General features: G+C 50.7%; 1 protein-coding gene and 1 long non-coding RNA gene across 2 annotated transcripts; both read left to right on the top strand.

The window, feature by feature from the left end:
• Nucleotides 1-2031, top strand: LOC121346512. Its single transcript, XR_005954089.1, has 3 exons — nt 1-74; nt 599-665; nt 1817-2031. It is a non-coding gene; the product is annotated as an uncharacterized LOC121346512 (long non-coding RNA).
• A 1754-nt stretch (nt 2032-3785) lies between these two features.
• Nucleotides 3786-10327, top strand: RBM41 (RNA binding motif protein 41). Its single transcript, XM_041424413.1, has 6 exons — nt 3786-3976; nt 4077-4269; nt 7441-7645; nt 8550-8911; nt 9501-9648; nt 9956-10327. Exons 1-6 carry the CDS (start codon nt 3792-3794, stop codon nt 10111-10113), a joined length of 1251 nt encoding a protein of 416 aa, XP_041280347.1. The 5' UTR covers nt 3786-3791; the 3' UTR covers nt 10114-10327.
• The last annotated feature ends 547 nt before the right edge of the window (nt 10328-10874 follow it).

The following is a 10874-nucleotide window of genomic DNA, read 5'->3' as shown; positions in this document are numbered from 1 at the left end:
GCATGGCACAAGATCTGAAGGACATCATTGATCACTTGAACACATCAGGGGGCCCAGCAGATACAAGTGATCCAGTAAGTGCAAGCTTTTATTTTATATTGCTGAAGAGGCAAAGGATATTGAAATAGCTCTAAGTCTTCATTTCTCCCCATGTGGATACTCCGCTCAAACTTTTTCTTTATACTGTTTTCATATCCTCATAAAACAAGATCTGAATAACCAGCTCCTTCTGACATCTACTAAATTGATTTTGATCCTCCTTATGCCTTTACTTAGAAGCTATTTTTCAGTAAAAATTTCACTGTTGAAGACTGAGTTTTTCCACATTCATTTTGAATTTTGCCACTTAAGCCTTAGGTGATGAATGTTCTGCTGGTTCCTTGGTCGAAATTAAAATAAGCCAAAGCCACAGGCATATCATCTAAACTGTGCAGCTTTCTTGCTGCTATGGAGAAGCCAAGTAGCAGCATTATTGCACACACTTTCCTGCCCAAGTGGCTGCTGCCTTAGGGAAGCTGGGCAAGGAGCAACTTGCCTTGGACTCCTCTTGCTGTTTATGCACTCTCACAACTGACTTGCACCTTCTCCCTCTGCTCAGCTTCAGCAGATCTGTAAAATTCTGAATGCACACATGGATTCCCTGCAGTGGATTGACCAGAATTCAGGTGAGCTTTGTCCTGCAGCCTTTTGGGACTGGGAGTGGGAAGCAGGAGCGTGTGTGTGGGTGTTTGTTCATCCCTGAATTCCTGAAGATGCCTGAGGAATCTTCCTCCTCACCTTCAGTGGCACTGTCCCTTCTGGGCTTGAATTCTCCTGCTGTGCCTGATCAGAGGCCTCTGCTCAGAAGTTAGTCCTGGCAACTGGTATTTTTTATCCAAAAAGCCCTCCTTGAAATGCATCAGTACAAAGCAGAGAACTTGAAAGCCTTATTCATTCTGTCAAACTAATGTTAAATTCTTCAACTTCTAAAAGAGTGTGGGGTTTGCCTGTGGTGCAGGAAAATTGGTGAGGGGAAGTGTGTGTGTGTTGAGTGTTATCATCCCTCCCAGTCTGAAAAGAGGAAGCCACATCCAGGTAAGATGGAGCAGCCTGCCTTGATCTGCACCTGGGGTAACTGGAGGAATAATGTGGGAATTTCGGAGCCTCAGCAGCCTGAGATCCAGTGCACAGCGAGATGCACTCAGGAGTGAACATTTGACAGTGGAGTCTTCCTAAAGACAGAGAAAGGGAACTTTTCTCCCTGGGAGAGTGCCTCCTGGTGAGGGATTCTGGAAATCTGTGCCGTTTGGATTTTAACTGGTGCAGCCACACGGGGGCACGGCAGAATAAAGCAGCTCTCCTCTCAGCAGCCCGAGTGCACTGCCTGGCTGCAGTGCTGAGAAATGCTCACACCTGGTGTAACTGCTTGTGTGAAAGCAGGCCTGCTGCTCTCCATGTTCACACAGAATTATTGGCTTAGGTCGGGGTCTGATTAGGTGTTTTCTTTCACAACACTGCTGCTGAGCTCCACATTCCAAACATGCCTTTTTTAGGAAATCTGGTACAGCTCCTGTGCCACCTGAATTCTTTACAGAATATGTGTGAAAATAGCTATCTGTTTCCTTTAAGTTTTCCTAGAAAGGAGACCCATTTTTTCCTCTGCCATTCAATAAAGAATTTTCTTGTTGGCAGTGCTTTGGGTTGTGCTTTTCTCCTGCTTTGTCCACTGTCAAATCTGAGTGCCTGTCAACAAGAAAATATTTTTCATTCTGCAGGCCAAACTGTGCAGGGTTGTGTTCTGGGTGACTGTGACATTATTCCCTTGTTTCTGCCACAGCTGTGCTGCAGAGGAAGGTGGAAGAGGTGACCAAGGTTTGTGAGAGTCGCCGCAAGGAGCAGGAGCGCAGCTTTCGGATCACCTTTGATTGAAACATTCCCAAGTTCAAAGGATGAACATAAAACCTCCACAGAAAACAGCGGTGTTTGGGAGCTGAGGACTGAAATGACGACCTGGCTTTTTTTCCTTTTTTACAATAAAATGTTGTTTGTTCAAAGCCAGCCTTTGTGGTGTTGGACTGGATTTCACCTGCTCCCATCAGAAACTGGATGAAGTGTGTGCTCTTTGTGCTTTAGCTGTGCCTGCAGACTGGTGAGATAACAGCAGTGCTGCCTTGGAGGGCTCTGTGTGGTTTTGCATTGCCTGGTTTTGGGAGGAGGCTGCAGGGGTAGCTTCTGTGAGAGGCTGCCAGAAGCTTCCACCATGTCCAGCAGAGCCAGTCCCTGGTGGCTCCAAAAGATGGATGAGTGCTGGTCAGGGCTGGGCCAGTTAGATATGGTGGTAATGCCTCTGTGAAAGAGATTTAAGAAGCAGGAAAAACTAATTTGTGGCTCAGTTGTAATTGTGGCCAGAAAAGAGTGGGGTGAAAACCTGTGAGGGGAACAACTCTGCAGCCACCTGGGTCAGTGGAGAAGGAGTGAGGGGAAGAGGCACCAGGGCTGAGATTGCTCTGCAGCCTGTGGTGAGGACCATGGTGAAGGAGCTGTGCCCCTGCAGCCCATGGGGATGCAGAGATCCACCCTGCAGCCCATGGAGGAGCCCCAGGGCAGAGCAGGGGCATGCCTGGGAGGAGGCTGCGAGCCTGTGGCTGAGGTGCCCTGTGCCCAGGCTGGAGCAGCCTGCTCTGGAAGGACTCTGTGGCAGAGTCACCCACACTGCAGCAGTTTGAGGGGGGCTGTTACCTGTGGGATGGACTCACATTAGACAAGTTCACAGAGAACTGTCTCTCATGGGAGGGACCCTAAACCAGAGGTGATGAACTGGCCATGACCCCCATTCCTGAATCCCTGTGAACTGACCATGACCCCCATTCCCGAATCCCTGTGAACTGACCATGAACCCCATTCCCGAATCCCTCTGACTGACCATGACCCCCATTCCTGAATCCCTATGAACTGACCATGACCCCCATTCCCGAATCCCTGTGAACTGACCATGACCCCCATTCCCGAATCCCTGTGAACTGACCATGACCCCCATTCCCGTCTCCCTGCGCTGCTGGGGCAGGAAGGACAGATGGGGGGGGAAGACCTTTCTAAGGGTTAATTTTACTTCCCATTATCCCGCTCTGCTTTAGTTATCGATAAACTCAACTCGTATCTCTGCGTTGAGCCTGTTGTGCCCGTGACGACATCTGAAGAGAGATCTCTTCCGGTCCGTATCTCAAGCACGAACCCTGCATTAAGTGTTCTCCGTTCAGCTGCCGAGGGGGGCGGGTGTCTTTGGGGGTGCCTGGCACCCATCCCGGCTCACCCCCCGACAGGGCAGCGCTCCGTGCAGCAGCTCCGGCCCCGCTCCGCGCTCCTTCCGGGGCGGCTCGGCTCCCCGCGCCCCGCGGGCGCTGCCGGGGCCTGCAGCGCGGACGGGCCGGGTCTGGGGTCTGGGGCTGGGGTCTGGTTGCTCCGGGTGACCGCGGGAAGGGAAATGCGCTGCGGAAATTCACAGTTTCTCTTCGGCATCGCGGTTTCGCTTCTTTCTGCCCTTATTTGAAACTGGCAGTGTCTGGCTAGATGCTGATGCAAGACGATTTCGGTCAATAAAAATGATGGCATGCGATTTTAAAGTGAACAAACAACCACCCCACCAATACAAAAACACCCGAAGACCCCTTGGGGTACTTCAGTGTTCTCAAAGTAATCCCAAATCTGTTGACTTTCCCAGTAATGTTAAAGGGAGCTGTGGTCAAGTAGTTTTGGTTCCTTGTTTTTTTAAATCCCATAAAAACAGCCCAGGAGGTGGAGGAGCTGTAGCAGGGATGTGTTTCAAGCAGTGTTTCCCGTGTTGCCTGACTGCCCGTGCCTGTGCTGTGGTTGTGTGCCCCAGGGTGAACAGCAGCCTGTCCAGCGATGAGCTTCTCCTGGAGGACTTGGAGACAGAAGGAGAGAGGCAGCTGAAGAGCCTCCTTCACCACCAGCTTGACACCAGTGTCTCCATCGAGCAGTAAGTGCTGATCTGGTGTGGTTTGAGAGAGACCAGCCCCTTGCTGTCCCCGTTCTTCCGCGCTGAGCTGTTTGTGCTGTTGTGTTCCTTTGGCTCACAGGTGCAAGTCAAAGCGGAGATGCTTTGCCCCTGCAGCTTTTTACAAACCTTTCGGGGAAGAGGCTGCGGGGGCTTTGAGCCTCTCACAGTTCCAGGCCCTGCAGGAGAGTGACAAAGAAACCTCCTCTCTGCGGGAGCTGGGGCTCTCTGACTCGGAGATCCTGCTCTGGAAGAACCGGGATTCAGCAAGGAAGGTGGGCATGCTGTGCTCTCACCCGAGGGTGGTCAGCCTCCTCTAACCCTGTGGCTCTCTGGTAGGAAATTCCAGTCCTTTGTAAGTCATTGGTAAAGAATGGCCACTCCTGTATCCCTTGCCTTTAGGCCAGCACTATCCTACATTTCTTCTGGCCTCTTTTCTTTGGCAGAATGGTCAGTGTTAACAGATAGGGTGGGGGCAGGAGCGGGTCCTTTGGAACACAGCAGGATGTGAGGATATTTCTGCCTCTGCCTTGATCTCAAACAAATCATTTCACCTATTTTTACCTGTGTATGAAGGATTTAAATGCTAAAAGAGAAGGAGAAGATATTTCAAAGCACCTCAACACCCTCCTTTGAGTATCCTGATAGAATCCTGGATCCCATTGCTGATTTGGGATGGCTGTTTGTAGGAAGTGCCCTCCTTAGGGGCTTTCAGGTCCTTCAAGGGCCCTGGGACAGCCACATGAAAATAGTGCAGAGCTGTCAGACCAAGTGTGTGGTGGCAGTGCCTTGGCTCCTCCTTGGGTGCTCTTCCAGCAGGTTTTTCCCCTTCCCCCACCTTCATCCTTTTTTTTTCACATTCCAGAGACAAGAGGCTTTTGTGGTTGTCCCGTGTCAGGTGCACTGGAGCGTCTTGCTCTTAATTTGCCAAACTAGAAGATGAAGAACAGGACTTGGGCTGATCCTTGGCTTCCCTTTGTCTCCTCTTCCTGAGTGATAGCTGTGTGCAGGAGAGAGTTGTCTGGTAATCAGGGGCTTGCCTCTTTTCAGCTGAAGTCATTACTTGCTTTGGTGTTTAAATGCAAATCCAGCCCTGGTGTGGCCTGATTAAAGCTTGGTGCAGAGAGGAGTGGTGTTAATTTAAGAATGAAAATCAATGCTGTCAGTACCAGCTGTTATATTTAGTATGAAATGTATTCTGGGATGTTCAGAAAAAAATTATTTGTATGGAAAACACTCCTCTGGCAGGAAAAAAAAGGGTGACATCAGGGTATGTCTTCTACAGGTTCTGAGAGGAGAATACTTAGGGAGAAAGCCTAAGTCAGGTAGTGATATGCAGCTTTGGAGGTGGAGGCCCTGAGTGAAAGATTCCACCATGAGTGATGAATAATGTCACCTGAGACAGAGAGAACTTCAGATTGCCTGGGGAGCTCTTGGCAAAGTACCGAGTGCAGATTTCTGTTATTTTCAGCAGCTAAGTGGCAGCTTTTTTGAAAACAAAGTACAACAAATGATTTCCGGGAATTGGTTTTCCGTATAAACAGCCTTTTGTGCCTCGGGGAAGCTGTGAAATGGTGAATGGAAGAAGCTGTGCAGATGTGGGGCAGAGGTACCATGGGAAACTCTGTTAGGTTGTGCTCAGTGCAGGGAGAAAGCCTGGTTTCTTGCCCGAGGCAGAAGGATCTGCCACAGTAATTCTCAAACTGAGTTTGAGAACAGAAAATGCTCCCACAGCCCCATCAAAGCGTGTTCTGATCGAGTGGACGGGGGAGCAGGAGTGCCCTTTGAGCAGCTGGGTGTGTCTCTGTGCCTGGGCAGCATGAAGTGGCTCGTGCAGTGAGGTTTGCTTGCCCAGGGATGCTGCTTGCTCTCGGCTGAGCTGTGAGGGCTGTGCTGCAGTTCCTCTGTGGTTTCTGGAAGCTGGCTCAGTGATGCTGGTTGGGGTTTAGTCCTCAGCATAAACCTCCCCTCGGGTGCCACCAAGCAGCTGGGGATCCACTTTTCAGCAAATAAGGTTCTCAGGGTCACAGACTAAGAGCTTGGTGGAAACTGAGCTCGGGGATGCTGTAGGTGCGGCGAAGAGCTGCCAGGGGATGGCTGTGCAGTCACTGACGGTGCCTGTGGTGACAGCTGTAGCTGTCACAGGCAGCAGGACAGAGGGAGACAGGCCAGGGAGAGGGAAGCAGCACAGACAGGTCATGCAAAGGAGCTGTTCCTCCGCTCCCCTCGAGAACTGAGCTTGCTGTGTGGTTGTATTTGTCCTACCCTTGCAGTAACAGGACCTCTTAGTGCCCTGGGTGATGGTTCCTAATTGCACCCATGTCACTGTAAGGGTCAGGAAAATTAATCCACAAACATCAAAGGTTTATGTCCAAAAAGGAGACAGAGGAGTCCTTTTTGACTTTATTCAAAAAAAGGGAGAGGCCATGGGGCATTTCCCTGGGATATCTCCAATTTTTTTTTGGAGGACACAGCCTCCTTTTTATCCCAATTTCCCAGCCACATTTCCCTTCTCTCTTTCCCCATTGGCTGAGGTACTTGAGAGGTACAGACTTCCTGATACACCTGATACCGAAGAATTCCCTCTAATGTATAACCCTCCCTTTTAATTTTTAATTCTTACAGAATTTAGGGGTTTTTCTTCCCCATTGTTTCTTTCATCTTTCAGTGTCTAATTTCATTTATCAGCACACCTAAAGTTTATTTGTAAAAGCAAATATCTTTTTCCATTCATCAATCAGTGCCATTGTTTCTGTTACCTCCCAGTGCTAGTTTTATCTACCAGCAGACCCACAGCTTCTTTGTAAAGACAAATTTGCTATTCCTCTTACTGGGAAAACCTATCCAGCTTCTCTCTCTCTGACCAGGGAGCTGCCACCACACACCCACGGCAGGGCTGGGGCTGTGCCTTTGGCTGGCTCTGAGGAGGAGGCCCATGCTCTTGCTTGCCACTATATTATTTTCTGAAAAATCTCTTTGCCCAGGATTCCTCTCCTGGGAAGCTGAGAAGCCTCAGAGAAAAAGGAAAACAATATTATCTCATTTGCTTCTCCTGTGTTTTGCTGCTTTGGAATGTGGTTGGAGATTGTTTATCCAACAGGTGAATTGCTTTTACTTAATGGCCAATCACAGCCAGGCTGTGTCAGAGCTCTGGGGAGTCACGAGTTTTCATTAGTATCTTTTAGCCTTCTGTAAGTATCCTTTCTCTATTCTTTAGTGTAGTTTAGTATAGTTTAATATAGTATTATATAATATAGATCATAAATATATTAGCAAAGAACATGGAGTCAGATTCATTCACTCCTTCCAACGACAGGGGTCTCAGGAAATACCACAGCTGCTGAGCCGAGCCGTGCTTGTTTTGCAGGGCTCGGGGCTGTGCTGTGTGGCTGGCCCTGAGGAGGAGGCCCGTGCTGTTGCTGAGCTGACCCGTGCTTGTTTTGCAGGGCTCGGGGCTGGGGGCAGCCCCGGAGGCCACGCAGGAGCGGCTGGATGCCATCCAGGAGAAGCTGGAGGAGCGGCGCCGCATCCTGGCGCTGCCGCAGAGGTTTGCGGGCAGCAAGCAGCTGAGCCGGCGGGAGATGGAGATCGAGCAGGCCCTTTTCCAGGGCACAGACCGCCACTCCTTCCTCCGGGCCCTCTACCACCAAGGTCTGCCCTCAGGGCTCTTCCCGCCTCGGCTGCAGCACGCGCAGCCAGCCCGTGTGGGAGCCCAACACATTTCTGTCTGGCCTTCTGTCCCTGAAGATGGGGTTCTGCTTTGGTGCTGTGTGGGAGGAGATATTTTCCTGTCTTACAGGAGCAGGCAGAGTTGGTTCTCTGGAGGGTTTAATATAGAGGCTTTTAAAGTGCATTTCTGGATCTCCTTGAGGTGTTGCATGTAGTGCAGAGCAGCTCGGGGTGTGGGAGAGGAGCTGGGGTGTAAAGCCTCGAGGTCTGTGTTACACAGAGGGGGACTGGAGGTTGTTCCTTCTCTGAGGTAACTGCAGGGGATGAGGGAAGCAAAGGCACAGAGCAGGTAAGAGGAGGAATGACTTGTTAAAGCCTCACCCCTGAAGTGGAATTGGATCCAGGTGAAGGCTGGAAGATGCTGCTCTCACATTTGTCCTCATTTCCATTAAAGAGAATTAAAAGAGATCATTGATCAGTCCACGTCATGGACTTTCTTTAAACCCAGGAGCTTGATCTGATGTCCTTGAAAGCCTAATATTCCTATTCCAGGTAGGTACTGGAAGGCAGCATGGCCCATCCTTGCTGTACATGCAGGAGGAGGAAGGTGTGTTGAAGGAGTCACTAGAAAGTGCTGAAATGTGGCTGCAGATAAGCAAGTTAAGATAAGCAAGAGGGCATCTCTGAAAAGAGCTGTGCTGTAGCACAGGTGGAGCTGCTGCTCTCTGCAGGTTCATCCTGAGCTGGGCAGCCAGGCTGCTCTTGTTTAAAACAACCTGAATGGGCTGGGATGAAGCAGGGTTTCTCCTTTCTGTGTCTGTTCTTTCAGGCTGTGTGTTTTCCAGGTTAGTGGTGATAGTTACCATGTATCTGTGTTACGAATTAGATGACACTCAGAAGGGGGGAACAGATGAAAAAGACCCCATGGTTCATCTGGAGAGTGTTTACCAAGAGCTGCTGAGCAAGAAGTGCCCTGAAAAAGTCCAGTGTGCTGCAAGTGACCCCTGCTTGTCCCCGACCCCACAGGGGTCTGGGACTGAGGAATCATCACTTCCAGACCAGGAGGAGCAGGCAGCAAGTCCCAGTGTTTCTGCAACAAAGCCCCAGCAGTCCCCTCCAAGGCCTGTGGTTATCAAAGAGCCAGTGGAGTTTGTCCCAGAAGAGGAGATCCTCAAGAACCGCCTCTCAGAGGAAGAACTCCGGAAAATTCCCAGGTTCTCATCCTACCATGCAGGGGAGCCCAACAGGGTAAGCTGAGATGAGCCAGGATTTATCCTTGCTCAGCAGGATGCCTGAAGCCATGTCAGTAGGCAAAGGCTCCTCTTTGCTGTTGCGTTGAAGTTGCTGGGCTGATCCTCCAGGCCAAGGGGGAGAGCAGCCTCCACTCTGGGGAGAAAAGGGACCTTGGGCTCTGATGGGAAGGCACCAGCCTGGCAAAGAGTTGTACTTGTGAGCCCAGCCCTGCCTGGCTCCAGCAGCTCACCTGTCAAGGTGTGCTCTGTTTGAGCCTGGCTGAGTCCTGGTGTCACCTTACTCAGACTGTTCCTGTCTGGTAGCTGGAGAGTACTGCTTTTTATAAATAAATGGAATGAACTGAATAAACAGAACTGTTCTGTAATAAACTGAAAACTGTCAGCTCTAGATGCAGGCAAGCAGGGTGATGCCTTTAGTTCAGAGCTGCCATTCTCTGTACACCCACCTGTCCTCTAAATGCCATCATGAGCATGTGGGTGTGAGGGTTGAGCTAATTCACACCTTGAGCTGTACAGACTTGGGACAGGCTGAAAGGTGTCTTTGCATGGCAGAGGCTGGCTGACCCCATGTGTCCCTGTTACAGGTGCTGTATTTGAAGAACCTGGGCCCCCGAGTGACAGTGAAGGACCTGGTGTCCCTGTTTGCTCGGTTCCAGAAGGAGGACAGCCCACTGATCCAGTTCCGCCTCCTGAGCGGCCGCATGAGGGATCAGGCCTTCATCACCTTCCCTGGTGAGTTACTGCCTCTGCCTCTCTGTTCTTCCCTGACTCCCAAAGGTGTCACATCCTCCTGCAGGGCACTGTTGCCAAGCCCGCTTTCCAAGGGGAATTCACTGCCTTCTCTTCCTGTTGCGCCATGCTTCTTTCCCTGGGGTGGAAGGGGATTTACCAGAATCAGAAGTGATGCAGTCTGTCATGTGCAGTGTTCATTCAGCATGTCAGAGCAGGCTGAGTGGCCATCAGCTGGGAACACCCATAGGATCACCCTGTGTCCCCATGGCAGCAGGGGCCCTGTGCCCACTGTGCCCTCTCATTGCAGACACAGAGTCAGCCCAGAGGGCCCTGCAGCTGCTGAACGGGTACAAGCTGCAGGGGAAGCCCCTGGTGATCGCCTTTGGGAAAAGCAGGAAGCATGTGCCAGAGGCTGACTCTGCCAGCCCCAGCTCCTCTGCTGCAGAGAACGCTCCTGCCACGTGAAGGATGGAGAACCAGCAGCCTTGTGGAGTTCAGTAAGCTGTGGCTGAACGTGGGACTGTGCAGGACTGTTGGGAGCCAACATGCAGGTCCAGCAATCTCAGAGTGGGAAAGGAGAGCTGGGGACTGAGCTGTTCTTGAGAGCTGGGCTGTGCCCGTAAGCTGTTGTGGCAAGGAGGGAGGGAAGAGGCCAGGTAAATAAATGCACTTTTTGTGGTATTTCCTTAGTGTGTGCTTATTGATGTTTATAGTCCTAAGACTTCTAGAGCCAAGTGTGCTGTACTCTGCTGCTGCAGGACTGTGTCCACACTTCAGTCCTGGGAGCCTCCCAGCTCTGCTGGCTCCCCTGGACACAGACACTTGCCCTGAGCCCTCCAAAGCAGCATTTCTGTATCTCACCAGTCTACAGGCACAGCTAAAGCACAGAGACCACACTTCCCCCACAAACTTCAGGCAGTACTCCTGTCCAACACAACAAAGATCACCTTTGGGAACAAACAACACATTTTATTTCAAGAAAAGAAACAAAAGCCAGGTCATCATTTCACACCTCTAACACCTCTACATTTTGTGTAGGCTTTATATTCATCCTTTGAACATGGGAGCGTTTCAATCAAAGGTGATCCGAAAGCTGCGCTCCTGCTCCTTGCGGCGACTCTCACAAACCTTGGTCACCTCTTCCACCTTCCTCTGCAGCACAGCTGTGGCAGAAACAAGGGAATAATGTCACAGTCACCCAGAACACAACCCTGCACAGTGTTGCT

Source organism: Onychostruthus taczanowskii, unplaced genomic scaffold (assembly GCF_017590055.1).
Source record: "Onychostruthus taczanowskii isolate IOZ18803 unplaced genomic scaffold, ASM1759005v1 scaffold81, whole genome shotgun sequence".
NCBI lineage: Eukaryota > Metazoa > Chordata > Aves > Passeriformes > Passeridae > Onychostruthus > Onychostruthus taczanowskii.
Note: the sequence above shows the minus strand (reverse complement) of the source record. Positions and strands in the feature narration are given on the sequence as shown.